Genomic DNA, 16,284 nt, shown 5'->3' with positions numbered 1-16,284 from the left:
AACACGACCCTGAGATACTCACTCTCATTCATTTGGGGCAGTAACCCTCTTCCAATCTGGAGGGAGCAATCCACTGGTTTCTGGCAGAGGACCATGGCCTCAGACTTGGAGGTGTTGACTCTAGTCCTAACCCCTTCACACTTGGCTGCAAACTGCCCCAGTGCATGCTGGAGGTCACGGTGTGATGAAGCCAACAGAACCACATCATCTGCAAAGAGCAGAGACGTAATTCTGAGGTCCCCAAACCGGACACGTTCCTTCCCCCTCTGTGATACTGTGACCAAGTCAGTTAAACTTCAAGGATATCAATCTGTCTGTTGAGGAAGTACAAGGCCAAAGCCAGAGTGTGAAGGCAGTTAAATCCAATTTAGCACCTGTGGGATGTTATGTATCGGTACATCAGACGCTGCCAAGAACCACCACAGACTGTCCAGGAGCTCAATGATGCCCTGATCCAGGTCTGGGAGGAGATCCCCCGGGACACAATCTGCCGACTGAAGAGTTAACTTGAAACTGGCCTGTAGTTTCCCCCTCTTTGTAAACAGGCTGTATTTGTAAATATTTGTAAATATTTATTGAACGTCAGGGATGTTTCTGCAGCTTGTGTTGAGGACTGGGATGTTATCCGTGTCTCTCACAGTATGAACATAAATATGTTCTTAATACAAGTAAAAACTAGATTAATATTTAGTTTGCCATATGTGAATATGAATCGCAGCAGTTCAGGAGTTAAACACCTGTGAGCTGGGGGAAGTGGGGAAACATCAACCAACACACTGCATGAAGGAGAACAGAATGGCTCAAAGATAAGAAATTCAAAGTTGACTTCAGTTTTGGACGTCTTGGCCCAAAAACCTTAAAGGAAAAAACATCAAGTCAAAAGTAAAGGGAGCAGTAGTTTAAACATGGACAGGCTGGACAGCGTGAATGTTTCTGGATAACAAAGCTCCTTGAAGAAGTGAACTGATCCCTGGAGCAGCTGGGATGAAGGCACTCGTCATCGTAGTCTGAAACCTGTTTGGATGCATTGGTGGACCTCTTTGCAGCGACCATCAGATAAGTTCTCCTACACTGCCCTCTCCGAGCTTCTACTTCCTCAGTCATATAATATACTATAATATACTTAACGTAACAGCATCAAGATAAAAACTACAGAGTGCTTCTAAATCTCTGACTGATCTAGATTTTAATAAGTGGAAACAGTTATTATTGACTTTATTTTATTCCTTAAAAACAGTAGACGGATACAAATGAGAATAATTAACAAACTGTGAGGACAGAAGAGGATATGACACTTAAACGTTAAAGACCTGACTGACGAATGATCACTGACATCTTCAGATCTACTGTTGAGTGTTAAACTCTGACTCTCAGCTGTCTTCAGATATCTGACTTCCCAGAGTCTCCTTTGCCCTCCGGTTGTCTCCAGTCAGCGTAGATCGACTCCTCGTAGTCTCCCATCCCCTCAAACTCAACATCAGGGGACTCTGAGGCCAAAAGTGCTGCTCCCTCTGGTCCAAGAAAATCCTGAGAGAAACACCCCAAAAATAATTTATGATTAAAATGACTCTTAGAACTGTTCCATAACTACTGTATACAAACAACTTTCACACTCTTTAGATGAATCACTATTTTTTCAAGGCTTTCTCTTATTACGGTCGTTTAAGTTTTCCTTATTTCCAACATTTAGGAAACAAGCCTTTTGTTTTCATGTCACTCAAGAATAGCAGCACAATGTAATGACGTCCTGCGTAGCTTCAAAGTTTTAAATTCCTTATTTCTGGTAAATGAGAGGCACTTGTTGAAGGTATATTATGCAGAATATTTCTAAAACAACGAAGTACACAACACAAAAATTAGGGTGACAGACGCTCACTGACAGCCTGGCATTGTCCGATGGCTGACTGTGTTTGGTGTGTCAGGGCCTCAAGAGACACAGCGCAGAAAAAATGCACATATAGCAAGGCAAAACGCCAAATGAGAGTGAATCTGGGGCTGACTTTACTTTCATTAGCAAGTAAAAATGACAATCCTGCATAGTGTACCTTTAAGTAAATATGTTCCTTAAACTCACCTCATCACCCATCTCTGCGTACTTCTCTGCAGATGTCAGCATCTGCTTTTGAGTGACAGTGAGGTTGTAGAGTTTGAGAGCCTCCTGTTTAAACAGAGACGGGACAAAAGTAAGTAAGAATGACAAACTAAATAAATAAGAACTGTTTGATTGGTGGTTTTCAGCAAAGAGAACAATTGATTGATTATATGATGGACTGAAAATAATAAAGACAGGCTGAACTGCACGTTTTCCCTTTAACTTGACAGTGTGAATTTGACTCTCGGCCATTTTCTTGCTTTAGCAGTGTTATGTTAGTGTAACTGTCAGATGAGGACAAACTGTGTGTTCCTTAGTTTAGTTTTTGTAACGTTAGATGAGACAGACAACATATTTAATATTTCCTCTCACCATCCTGGGTGTGAAGTGTTCAGCCTGAAGCCCCCACTGTTCACTGTAGGCTTTATAGTACTGCAGGTTCTGCTTCATGACCTGGTCCTCAGATTCAAACAGGAAGTAGCTGTACGCACAGGGCACCGCACTGCGGCCGTCGTTCACTGGTCAGAGATAAAACAGCAGATACACAGATGAGTGCTGGTGTTATAAGAGCAGTGATGAAAAGCTCAGTTACAGTTGTAAACTTACTCTTATAATAGGCGTACTGCAGGTAGTGGTAAATAGTGGCCACAAATTTCTCCACGAAATAACCCCCGACATTAGGCTTCAAGTTTTCTTCACATCTGAGCTTACAGCGTAACACGTCAACGTAAACATCTGTGGGAAAGCAAAGCAGAGGTTATTCAGTGAGAATAAAACCAGAGACAGTGGTGGAAGTATTCAGACCCTTTACTTAAGTACCAATACATGAATGTAAAAGTACTTAATTCCAAGGAAAAGTGCTGCATTATAATCCTTATTTAAAAGAACAAGTATCGTCAACAAGATGTGCTCAAAGTGTCAACACAAAAGTACTCATTTTGCTGTAAAATAGCCACTGCGAGTCTTATATTAGAGCTGGGGTAGGCAGAAATCTATCCCTCCTCCTGCAGCTCTCCCGTCTGCGTCTTGAGCCCCTCCCACCAGATGACCACGGTCATATGCACGTGCTTCATACAGTAACCCAGTGTTTCCAAGACATTGATTTATAGCTGCCCTCAGTTCATTCACTCAGCCCCTCCTTGCCCCGCTCTCCTCTGTCTCTGTTTATCAGACAACAAATGTTCACCTCGCTCTCCGCCGCTGTGGAATGCTTTCTTGGGAGGAGAGGGAGGCAGCAGCTTGGGAGACTGACCTTTGGTCTGCGGTTGTAGCGACTTTCATTCATTCACAAAAACATGAAGAAAAAACACATGTACAATTCAAATGGAGAAATGGAGCACCCTGATAAGTTATCGAAAGCTTGAGAATAGGGGCCCAGACATAAAGCAAATTGTATTTAAAATGTGTTTATGAAAGCGTTGTCTAGATTAAAGAATACAGAACACCTAAGGCGAAACAAAACCTAGAGACTAAACACATTTATTCCATCAGTCTTAACATTGGTCAGGTAAGGCAACATACAATAAAAGTTGAATTCGGCCAGCATAAGCCCACTTGGTGCAGGGTGTCACAGTGGGCTTGTGGCCAGCAGCAGCTCAGGGTCTAACCTGTTTGCTGGCTGGATTAGCGTTGTGGCGCCCACTGACTGGGTTCCATCTCTGGAGCTGCTGCCCACCCTCCTCCAGGCAAAGTGGTCTGTAGCGGCAGGGAGTGAGGTGGAGGACGCACTGTGATTGAGGCTCTTGCTAATGTTAGCTACATAAACGTGAACTTGAAGCTGTGAGCTTTTAGCTCAGGTAAGCAGAAAGCTAAACTATTGGCAACATTTTTAGTTTAGTTTATTTGTTTCTTTTTTTTCTAGAGCATTTCATTTTTTCATTGTTATCAGGATGTAAATGGAATTTCATCAAATATAACAGAAAAAACACCTGTAAAATAAGCTGCCTACACTAGCTTTAATATTTTAGTTTAGTCTAGTTTATTAGGATCCCCATTAGCTAACGGCCTAGCATCAGCTAGTCGTCCTTGGGTCCAAATACATCTCAGATAGAGCTAGTTTTATCTGCCTCATATACAGTTAGGTAGTGTGGTCCAGTGGTTCCTAACAGGAGGGCCGGGTCCCTCCAAAGGGTCACAAGGATAAATCTGAGAAGTTGTGAGATGATTTATGGAAGAGGAAGGAGGAAAAACAACTTTGAACACTGCAAGCCAAAAAGGTAGATGACCACTGGTTTAATCTTTAATATATGTTGCATTTTATTATCTTATTATATGTGTTTTTATGATGAATCTAAATTTAAAAAGTAACTATAGCTGTCAGACAACTGTAGTAAATTAAATACGTCATACCAACCTGCTATGACTGCGTAGAAGTCAGTGTGTGGTGTAAGCTGACTGATCCCTTCACAGTCAGCCTGACAGAGGTCATACTCGTGGAGGTAAAGTCTCAGAGCGTCCTCCATGTGTTCAACACCCCTGCTGAAGTCACCTGAGTTGATGAGTTTCACTCCTCTCACAAAGGAGGCCTAGAAAGGAAACGATTGATCCACGTTTTCACTTCAGAAACTGAGACCAGAAGATTTGTAATGCTGTTGACTAAGATTAAACTGTACGCTGTGTGTTGTACAGAGAATGGGCAGGTGGTCCTCACCTCATGTGGTTGTTCTTCGTGGTCGGTGAGGTAGCCGCTCAGGTCGTACTGGCTCTTGTACTCCTCCATCAGCTGCTGCATCTCCTGGTCCTCAGGGTTCTTCTGGAGGTAGGTGTAGGCACATGGGATGGCGCTCTGCAGATCATTGAGCTGGGGGAGAAACTCTGAATTACATCAGCTGTTGTTGGGAGGATTAGTGACAGAGACATTCAGTGTTTTGTTTCTTGTGTTGTATAACTTGGTAGGATGCCTTTTAAAATACAGAGGGGACTGGAGAAAGACTATGATAAAGTTCTTGAGCTAGATCCAAAGTACTGGACTCAGCTGAGCCGAAGGGACACGACTGAGGATGCAATCTACCATTTAATTGTTTTTCTTTAAAGGCACCATTTTTGTTGCTTGTCATTCAGTATATCTGTAATTCCTGATAAGTAATTTGCAGCTGTATTATTGCTCATATTGCTAGTGATCCCTGGAATCCATTTTTAAGACAATTTCAGGTCTGCTGGTTTACTGGAACACATTTAAGGTCTCAGAAAATGAATCCAGATATCACTTTATCATACATCTCTGTGCAAGGCAGAATGAGAGTGTTTCTTTGGGATCAACATGCAACATGAATAAAAAGACTGTATAAAAGAACACAAACATTTATATGGCACAACACAGTCCCTGAGTCTACATACTTAAAATGTGTGGAGTGCTAAATAGTAAAAATAATGAAATAACAGTGATGTTAAAATACTGACTTTACTGATTTTGTCAGTAAATGTGATGGACTTTGTGTTGATTTATCCTCGTTGAGATGGTGTATGTATTTTAAATTATTTTAGTTTTACAAAGTCCTTAAAACTGGCTGTGTTATGTTGATATGAGGTGTCCTGTAACTTTGTGTGTCTCACCCTGGAGTGCGCAAAGTGCAGATATCTGTATGGAGATCTTCTGCTGAAGTCGTCCAGGATGTGTCTGCTGGGAGGGGGGAGCTGCAGCGCGGGGAAGTGCTCCCTGCACTTCTTCTGACAGGACGCTCTCATCATAACGTGCCAGTAGACGCGGAGCTCCTGGTTTCCCTCAAAGGCAGGTTCTTCATGTCTGCTGCTGTTACAGTGCAGCACGCAGTACCTCACACTGTCTCTAAGCAGCCGGCGCAAACGCAAACTCAGCTCCAAATATTGGATCGATTCAGTCCAGTTCTCTGCTGCGTAATGATCCAAAGCCAGTCCATACGCAGTGGTGAGCGGCACCAGCTCATCTGTGGGGAAATTAATGAAGCTGTAGTTTTCATATTGCGCGGCTGTCACAAAAACAAAAGTCAAACAAAGCAACGCGTGTCCTTTGGCGCAGAATACAAGCATGATAAGATAATAACCCACATATTAGTCTGCTCCCTCTGTCTGCTCCGGCTGGCTTCACTGTCTGAGTGGTGGTCTGCTCAAGTGCTTAGGGGTCGGTGGGAATTCCGGGATTGGGCCTTTCAGAGGTTAGTGGCTCGGGTTTCTCTGTGCAGACCTTCAGCTGTCACACACTGCTGGGTTGCTTTATTTGGCACAATGATATGCGTGCGTAAAAGTGACCGCTTGTGCGCATTGTTGTCTTATTTGTTGTTTGCTCACTTAGCTTTACTGTCAGCATAAATATGATACATTAAACTGAAATGTAAATATAATATATAAATGTAAGTCCCATAGTTTATTATAAAAGGTCATTTAGAGTTTTAGGATGTGATAATTATGTGTGTGAATCAGAGGGCTGCGTTTTGTTCTCAGCAGTTGTTGCTCTGCCCTCAGTAGTTTTGGGATTGTTATTATTTGTTCCTCTCATATTGAGACGTCTCCTGGATGTGGGACAGGAAGTGAACTCCCTCGCAGACTAGACTGGACCTTTTTTTCCACTCCACTACTTGAGAGCGCTTCTTCAAAGTTTCACAGCATTAGTGGAAAACTGGAAGTTTGGGGCTCTCAGGCTACTTTACGGCTCTGACTGATCCACGGAGGCGGGTCTGTGTGCTGCTGGATACAGCGGTGCTGGAGAGTCAAGCCAGACAGAAGTAAAGGCGAGTTCTCTTTCAAAATAAAAGCGGGAAATGGACAAAAATAAATAAAATTAAAAATAACAATAAAATAAAATTAAGTAAATGAAATTGAATAAATAACATAGTGATAATAATAATAATAGTAATAAAAATAAAAATAGTCCAGATGCATTCTTCACCAAATCCAATACCATTTTAACAACAAAATAATAATAATAATTATAATTATAATTATATTTATAAAAAATTTACAAAAATTCTGAATGCTTTTTAAAATGTGTATTTATTTGTTAGAACAAGTTTGTTGAAAGATGTTGCATCTCTGTCTATATTTTTTGACCCGCACATTTTGCATGCAATGCATTTCCTTTTTGTGTTGACCATTGACAGGTTTTTGTGCAGCCAAAAATAATCTTTGGTATCATTTTTTGGCGCTCAGCAACATAATTTAAGTTCTTTACGGTGCTCTCCTGTCACTTGGTTGCTTGCTGATGGATTGGTTCAAAGAAAGTGGATCATGACTTGTTGGGAATGAGTACCACTGATGATAGCTAACTCAGGATATGGACTGATTGGTGACACACTTTTTAAATATCATCCTTTTCAATCAGTGGGCGTGGGAGATGGTATCAGTTTTCAAGTCAAAAGGCTTCAGTCCAAATGAAGTCATGAGTCAGGTTCAGTTACAAATCTTTTTTTTATTTTGTCAAGTCAGATCTAAAGTCATAAAACTTGTGACTCTAGTCCAAGTCACATGATGCAAGTCCACACCTGTGGTATCTTCAAAATAGGTCTCCACTGAAAAACTAACACACCATTATACACAAGTAATGTATCAGAAATAACATCTAAGTTTTAAATACGTTATAATGGTTTGAATGGCTGACCTATGAGAAAATTGTATTTTATCTAAATCTATTTATTTAACCAGGAAGTCCCACTGAGATTGAAATTCTCTTTTACAAATGAGCCCTGGCCGAGGTAGCAGCCAATCAGATCACATTTAAAATGCAACAAATACATCATATAATACAAAAATCCACAATAAAACAACTATTCAAACATAGTGGCCTCTCAAGAAGAACAAGCTCATGTCTCTGTCACCACATTCTTTATGATGCTCTTAGATTCATCACTAAGTGTTTCTAATTTTAGATCTTTTTGAAGATTGTTCCAAGTCATTTTACCCCAAAGTAGAAGAATGTGGAGGCAGTATTCTTACTGTACTCATTTGTTTAACCCTACTTTTCTTTATCTCCCCTTGACTGTGATTTTATTTTCTAAAGGAAGTACTGATCTTTACTTATTGTGCTGAGCTTGACAGAAGCGCTTCCTCTCCCAGCTCCGACATTCCTTCCCTTTGGCAAAAACTCCTCACTGCAACCTGGAGATTGTCCACGTTTACAGGCTTCAGACACCACAGCTCCACATCTGCACCCTCGGGCCCTCTGCGCAACACGCACCCAGGACTATCTTCTTGTAACTTCTCCATGCTGTGGCTCTCTTTATAATTTACTGTTTGACGTGATTCTGTGAAGATGTTTGCATGCTGCTTTGTCTTTTTCCTCCTCTCTGCCGTGGAGGGTAACCCCAGCCCTGTGTTAGGAGATGTAGTCGTGGACAGATATCTGATCCCTAAAGTCTGTGGCAGAGAAGCCAAAGACGGAGACTATGTCCGCTATCACTATAACGCCACATTTGTCGACGGGAAAACATTTGATTCGAGGTGAGTTCATCCGCGTTTTATCTGAGTTTGTGAATGCATTGATTTGTACTTTTGTCCATTTGCTTGCAAAGTTAACTGTGCCGCAGAGGCCATAAGAGCGGATCCGCAGTCTGGTTAGGGCTTCTGAAATGTAACAAAAGCTGAGATCTGTCGAAATAAGTTTGCAAAGCATGCCCCACAGATGCAGTGATTTTTTCCAGAGTGCCTTTTAAAGTTTACCCACTTCTGACATTTCCTCTGTCTCTGCCTCCTGCACAGCTACCAGAGAGGAGACGCGAAGGTGGGCCTGCTGGGAGAGGGCCGGCTCATCGCAGGCGTTGACAAAGGTCTGCAGGGGATGTGTGTGAATGAGCGCAGGACAGTCACCGTCCCACCGCACCTGGCCTATGGGAGCACAGGCGCAGGTAAATGGAAACGTCATACATTGAGTTGTTCGGCGCAAGTAGGAGGCTGCAGATGTGCTGCAGTTCAATGGTTGCAATGGTTAGAGACAGCTCAGCAAATTTTCCAGAGCAGTGAGGGTTATTTGAGATTTCAGGTTGGCTCCAGGCTATCAGGGGCCCTGAGGGCTTCAGGTTGTAAATTCCATTTGTTTAATAACATATTTTTTGCCAGTATGCACCAATTAAACATGTCTTGTGCCCTTGGAGGCAGGCACTCACGTGTGGAGCAGGAACAAATGCAGCTGAATTGAAAGAGAGTCAAGCAAACATTTTATAAGCTCGGCAGGGGGTGTCCATTTTGACTGATAAGTGAATCCACGTGGTTAGAGAAACCCTCAGGTAGTACTACTTCAGTTGTAACAGCTTTTGTTGTAAATCGTGTAACATGCCCCTGTAACTATTTTTAAGACGTCTTTTTTTGCGTCCCAAATAAAAACAGACTTTCAGAACATAAATACGCGATAAGGACACAGAATGAGGACTCCATGGCCAAACACTTCAGACAGGTACACCATAGTAATGATTCCTTATTGAGAAGAGAAGGTTTAGAATAAGTCCAGGCATCTACCAGAGGTGGGGATCATTTACACAGACTTTACAAAGAGAAACTTTTTGGATTTTTAAATTTGATGCAATAATAGTGGAGAGTGATTACATACCCTTCCTTTAAATACAAAATATCATAATATGACAGCTGATCTATCATTATTATTATTATTATTATTCCAATTATTATTCTGATTATTATACTTATTATTCCCATTAGAATTCTGATTATTATTATTATTATTATTATTATTCCCATTAGAATTCTGATTATTATTATTATTATCCCTATCATTATTCTTATTATTCTGATTATTATACCTATTATTCTTATTATTCCCATTAGAATTCTGATTATTATTATTATTATCCCTATCATTATTCTTATTATGATTATTATACCTATTATTCTTATTATTCCCATTAGAATTCTGATTATTATACTTATTATTCCGATTCTAATTCTTATTATTCCGATTATTATTATTCCAATTATAATTCTTATTATTCTGATTCTTATTATTCCGATTGTTATTCTTATTATTCCAAGTATTATTCTGATTATTCCGATTATTATTATTCTGATTATTATTCTTATGATTCCGATTGTTATTCTTATTATTCCAAGTATTATTCTGATTATTAATATTCTTATTATTATGATTATTATTCCCATCAGTATTCTTATTATTCCGATTATAATTCGTATTATTCCGATTATTATTCCGATTATAATTCTTATTATTCCGATTCTTATTATTCCGATTATAATTCTTATTATTCTGATTCTTATTCTTATTATTCCGATTCCGATTCTTATTATTCCAAGTATTATTCTGATTATTCCGATTATTATTATTATTATTGTTATGATTATTTTTCCAATTATTATTATTATTCCTATCATCATCCGATTATAACTATTATTATTCTGATTATTCCGAGTATTATTCTGATTATTCCGAATATTATTATTATTATTATGATTATTATTCTTAATTTTTATTATTATTATTATCATATAACTCCTGAGCATCATGGGATAGAGATGATCAAACACACAAACCTTATTTTTCTATAAAATATTTCTAAATAGATGCAACCTTTAAAATTAAGGAATTGCTTCTTTTTTTTTCCCTTTCTTTATTTTTTTTATGTCATGGATGTAATTTTGATGTTTGTTTAGCAATTTCTCATTTTTGTTCAGGATGGCTTTTTTTTTTTTTTCCTGAACACCTATCACCTTAAAATGGCCTCTCATGGTGACCCATTGCTGTCACCCACCTGCATTCACTTATCAGTCAGGACTGGGTGACACCTCCTACCAAGTTTATAAAATGTTTGCTTGACTCCTGTCCACCCTTCTGCACCCTGATGAAGACCTTAGGGTCAAAACCGGTCGGTGTTTTAATGTAAGCAGCCATGTTTTTTTAATAAAGGCTTTTAATTTAATGAAAGTGCATTTGTTCCAGCTCCACGCATGAGTGCCTGAAGGTTATTTTTTCGACCCATGTGCTGATCCTTTTCTTCACCTGCGTTTTTTTCTTGAGTTTCATGTGATAAAGACAGTCCTCAAGCACACCACTACCTCACTCTCTGTCTTGTGCCTTGTCTTATAGAGTGGCTCAGTGTCAAAATTAAGTTTTATTCCCTTTTATATTCCAGAGGATATTATGGTGCATATCAATAAAACATTTATTCCCATCAAGTTATCACAGACTGATATACATCAAACCTGGGTCATAGAAGTGCTGGTCTCTGAGGCTCAACAGGGGCCCATGACACATTTTCCCCTGCCCCCCCGTCCCTCAGAGTTTATATAGCAGTTTGGCAGACTTTTCATACAGTCAGTAAGTGTTGAGGTCGACGAGACGTGCATAGTAACCGCTACATAAACAGTGAAGAGTTTACAGCCATGCTGGCTGCTCTGTAAGGCTGTGCTTGTGCTGCATTCACATGCTCCTTGGATAATCCCATTTCCTGTGATGTAATGTGGAAACAAAATGGACGGTATAGAAGATGTGTTGTATTTTATTGCTAAGGGCATTTAAACGACACGTTGATGACAGTTTGAAGTTTTATATTATTAAGTGATTTTGTCTCAGACTTGTTGTTGCACCAGTATGTCCCCTAAAACAGTGGTTCCCAACTGGTCCAGCCACAGGGTCCAGATTTCCTCTTAGCCATTAGTTCAAGGTCCACAAAGTTTAATATATTCAGCATCATACTTGCGTTTGGCCATGTCGTCAAGTAAGTCTGCTGTCTCTGTGGGTTACTATGGGTTACAACCCAACACCATATTAAAAATGACATGTGAGCAAAAAATCGATATGCAATAATAATACGTTTATTTTCATCACCCAACCATTTACTGTCACCCTCCATGTTTCTGCATATATGACATCAGCTCAGCAACACATGTATTATGTGGCAAAATACGAACACATATTTTATGTGGAAATATTGTATTGATTATCAATTTTTAAATTGTATAAATTTGCAAATACAATTTAAACCCTTAGAAGCTTACTAGAACAATAAAATGTATTGCTTTTTCTGTCCAAATTTTGGATTGGATCCAAATCACAGGATGGGGCATTTGGCCTTGGCAGGGGTCTATGCTCACTCAGTGCCCTTCTGCTAACATTTTCATATAAGCAAAATTTGTCCTGATGGTGGAACTCAACGAGAAGGGATCACCAAAGTCAGTGGGATTCATCCTCTGGAAACCATGAATCCCTGTACCACATTTTGTGCCAAGCCATCCAGTAGATGTTGAGGTAGTATTTCATGTGTAAGTGAAAAGATTGACACGCTGGTGGCTGCAGAGTGTAAACATTGCCACCTGTGGAGTCATTCTGCCACCAAGACTCAACAGTTTACCCTCATTCAGTTTCTGTAACCCCTATCCTGTTAGGGGTTACAGGGGCCCAATGTCAGCCTATCCCAGCTGACATTGGGCAAGAGGCGGGGCACACCCTGGACAGGTCACCAGACTATCACAGGGCTGACACATAGAGACAGACAACCATTCATGCTCACATTCACACCTACGGCCAATTTAGAGTCACCAGTAAACCTGCATGTCTTTGGACTGTGGGAGGAAGCTGGAATATTAAAAGAAAATAAGATCGCTCTGCGTTGTGTTAAACAATATTAATAAAAATAATATTAGTAAATTAGGTTATCATGTAATGCATGCATCCACTATGGCATTACTTTTCGTCTTAACAACTGTTTAAACTCAGGAATCTTTGAGCAATAAACACAAAACAATCTGTATACTTTTAAATAACACATACAGGAACAACAAAGTAAAACACTATAAAAGTGAGAGGTCCATATGCACTCACATCAGTCCTCTTTGTCCTGCGTGGCATGTTTGGAGGAAAAAGAGAGTCACAGGCCTGAAGGGTGGAGTTTGGTTTTGGGGGGAGTGGTCTAGTCAGGAGTGACAGTCTGATGCAGGTGGGGTGGAGACTTGTGATTTAACAACGATGATCAAAGGTGTCATTTCACAAGCTTTCACTTAAGATAGATTATAGTGATGACAGTTCTCAGCACTGGTGTCTTTGCTGTGTGAGTCCATCTAACCTTCATCTAACCATGTTTACAGGTGATGTGGTTCCTCCAGACACCACCCTGGTGTTTAACATCCATCTGTTGGATCTGTGGAACAAAGCTGACATGGTTGTCACCAAAACCATCACCACTCCCAAAGACTGCAAACGCTCTGTGATGCGCACCGACTTTGTACGCTACCATTTCAATGGCACTCTGCTCGACGGCACCGTCTTTGACTCCAGGTGAATTGTCTTAAATTCTGCAAAATGCTGTTACAAAACACTGACCTTTTTATGAAAGAATATAGAAGGTGATTAGCAACTGTAGCCCTGAGAATATTAATAAACCTCAGTTAATGTTTGAAGCTAAACCTTGTCTCCATACTCTGAAACAAATCCCTGTCAGAATCGAATGACAGCTCTTCTGTGTTTGTATTGTCTAGGTGTGTTGTTTGTTTGACTTTGCGCTTGTATGAGCCCCACGTAGTTACATCAGGAAGCAGACCCACGACACCTATGTGGGAGAGGGCTGGTTAATTAAAGGCCTGGATGAAGGCCTGCTGGGCATGTGTGTGGGAGAGATCAGAAACATCATCATCCCGCCCTTCAAAGCCTACGGAGAGAAAGGATCAGGTAAGCACGAGTTATGGTTCATTGAAAGGGCTAGAAAAGAAGTGATGGTGTTCCTGCTGTGAGGCTAATCCTGCTTCTACAAACACCAGGGAAACAGAGGTGAGAGGGACCTAACAATGTTACAAGGAATCAGCAGGCAAATTCCTGAAATTACATCTTATCAAATAAATGCATTTACTAAACACAGATCATACCACTTGTCTTTTATGTTAGTGCTGTTAAGATGTCTTTTGAAATTTTCCACCGTCTGCTCACCAGGTAAAGAAATTCCCCCCCAGGCGACCCTGGTGTTTGACATCCTGTTGGTGGACATTCATAACCCAAAGGATGACGTCACCATTCAGGAACAGGTGGTGCCAGAGTCGTGCACACGCAAGTCTGTGGTTGGGGATTACATGCGGTACCACTACAACGGTACCTTCCTGAATGGAGTCACCTTCGACACCAGGTGAGCTCGGGTCACACTGACAGTGAAGCTGATTGTTTAACCCTTCTCGAAATGTCAACCCATCACTAGTGCTGCTCCAGTACTGACATGGGTTGAGTTTTGAACATGATGACGTGAAAGCACAATTCTTATAAAAGTCAGTTTTAACTTAATATAAAATTGTTACTGCCGACAGCTACCAGAGGAATGGCACATACAACACCTACATCGGGATGGGGTATGTGATCGCTGGCATGGACCAGGCCCTGTTGGGAACCTGTGTCGGAGAGAGGCGGAGAGTCATCATCCCTCCACATCTGGCATATGGAGAGCAAGGAGCAGGTAAGCTGCTGTAGCTTTTCCAGCACCTTGCAGTAACTTGTCTGCCTGAATCGATTAAATAATTACTGTTGATTCATTGTTCTACATCTACAAAGAGAGAGAGAGACATGATCACAACCATTACAAGTCACATTCGTTCACTGTTACTCTGTAGGTCTTCTATGAACTGGAAATCTTGGTGCATCTGAACATTAACAGAATATTTCCCAACACTCAGAGTTACTACAGAGACTAAATACTTACGTGTGGTCTGTCCAGGTGGCGTCATCCCCCCCTCTGCTGTGCTGGTGTTTGACATTCACATCATCGACTTCCACAACCCCAACGACACGGTGAACATCCAGATCACCCACAAACCCGAGGGGTGTAACGAGACCACCGCGGAGAACGACCTCGTCCGCTACCACTACAACTGCACCTTGATGGACGGCACACCGCTCTTCTCCTCGTGAGTCACCCAGACAGCCCTTATTTTTTAACCATCATATGACATCACCTCCTTAATTTGTCCAATTGACCTTGTCCTCAGACACGACTATGAGAACCTTCAGGATGCAGTGCTGGGGGCGGACAAGGTGATCGACGGGCTGGACCAAGGCTTGCGAGGCATGTGTGCCGGAGAGAAGAGGGTGGTAACAGTGCCACCTCACCTTGGTCACGGAGAAAGAGGAGGTGAGACCTACCTTAAAGTTGTTTTATAAAATATTTTATTTTGAACCCTGACAGGCTTCTTAAAGTCCAGAGATACAAATTAGAATTCACTTAAATACCAAGAAACAAACCTCCTAAACAGTGTTTTTCTTTTCCATCCATCAGCCAGTGGTGTGCCAAGCAGTGCTGTGTTGGTGTTTGACATTGAACTGGTGAGCTTTGAGAAAGGCGTGCCGCCTGGTTACCTGTTTGTGTGGCTGGGGGATAGCCCAGCAGATCTGTTTGAAGCCCTGGACGTCGACAAGAATGGAGAAGTGCCCCTGGAGGAGGTACGTTTCTGCTGACAGTATCACCACCAGCTACATTATTTCATATGGCAGATGAGGGCCCCTAAAAGTATTTATTTACCAAGTTTTACAAAGTTTCTTTAGTTTCACTGTGTAAACATAAGGTGATTTAGTGGAGTAAAAAGTACAATATTTCCCACTGAAATGTAGTAAAATAGAAGTATTAAGTAACATAACATTTGAATACATAAGTTAAATACAAATACCTCCAAAGCTTTACTTTCCACCACTGCTTACATAGGAATGATAAAACTCCAAACTGACCTGTGCAGCTAATGATTAATAAGATTTGAAAAGTCATTATTTTGATGCCATCTAGTGTTAATATTAAGAATAATGCTGCTTGCTGTTTCACTGTTGTACAAAAACTTCTGCTTTGAGAATAATGGAGAACATTGAGATTCATAGCACATTCTTGAGCTTGCAAACAATTGACAAAAATATTCTCACCTCAGGCTCCAGTTGCTGTTCTGGGATTTTCTATGCTATCTTCTACTACATAAAAAGTCATACTATACCACATCATAAAAATAGTATAGCATAGTATAAAGTGTGTGATAAAATAATGTCATAGTATAGTATGTCAAAAAAGTCATAGTATAGTATGTCAAGAAAAAAAGTCATAGTATACTATGTCAAAAAACACAATCATAGTATGGTATGTCAAAAAACACAATCATAGTATAGTATGTCAAAAAAAGTCATAGTATAGTATGTCAAAAAAAAGTCATAGTGTAGTATGTCAAGAAAAAAGTCATAGTATAGTATGTCAAAAAAGTCATAGTATAGTATGTCAAAAAACACAATCATAGTATAGTATGTCAAGAAAACA

At 40.4% G+C, this 16,284-nt stretch overlaps 2 protein-coding genes across 2 annotated transcripts in view; one reads left to right on the top strand and one right to left on the bottom strand.

The window, feature by feature from the left end:
- Positions 1-811: 811 nt before the first annotated feature.
- On the bottom strand, positions 812-6,192 carry LOC126399562 (endoplasmic reticulum protein SC65-like). Its single transcript, XM_050059613.1, has 7 exons — positions 5,645-6,192; positions 4,743-4,892; positions 4,446-4,617; positions 2,699-2,827; positions 2,465-2,610; positions 2,075-2,158; positions 812-1,527 (listed from the first exon to the last, which is right to left on the bottom strand). The coding sequence occupies exons 1-7, from the start codon at positions 6,095-6,097 to the stop codon at positions 1,381-1,383; spliced, it is 1,281 nt and encodes a 426-aa protein (XP_049915570.1). The 5' UTR covers positions 6,098-6,192; the 3' UTR covers positions 812-1,380.
- Positions 6,193-8,125: 1,933 nt separating this feature from the next.
- fkbp10b (FKBP prolyl isomerase 10b) overlaps positions 8,126-16,284 on the top strand; it is a 10,808-nt gene continuing 2,649 nt past the window's right edge. The window contains exons 1-9 of the mRNA XM_050059612.1: positions 8,126-8,500; positions 8,759-8,904; positions 13,106-13,295; positions 13,540-13,685; positions 13,944-14,133; positions 14,309-14,454; positions 14,713-14,902; positions 14,984-15,126; positions 15,271-15,434. Coding sequence (XP_049915569.1) covers positions 8,313-8,500; positions 8,759-8,904; positions 13,106-13,295; positions 13,540-13,685; positions 13,944-14,133; positions 14,309-14,454; positions 14,713-14,902; positions 14,984-15,126; positions 15,271-15,434 — 1,503 coding nt within the window. The 5' untranslated portion in view covers positions 8,126-8,312. The remainder of the gene's footprint in view (positions 8,501-8,758; positions 8,905-13,105; positions 13,296-13,539; positions 13,686-13,943; positions 14,134-14,308; positions 14,455-14,712; positions 14,903-14,983; positions 15,127-15,270; positions 15,435-16,284) is intronic.

Source organism: Epinephelus moara, chromosome 13 (genome assembly GCF_006386435.1).
Source record: "Epinephelus moara isolate mb chromosome 13, YSFRI_EMoa_1.0, whole genome shotgun sequence".
NCBI classification, from domain to species: Eukaryota; Metazoa; Chordata; class Actinopteri; order Perciformes; family Serranidae; genus Epinephelus; species Epinephelus moara.
The sequence above is the reverse complement of the archived record's forward strand: the minus strand, read 5'-3'. Positions and strand labels throughout refer to the sequence as shown.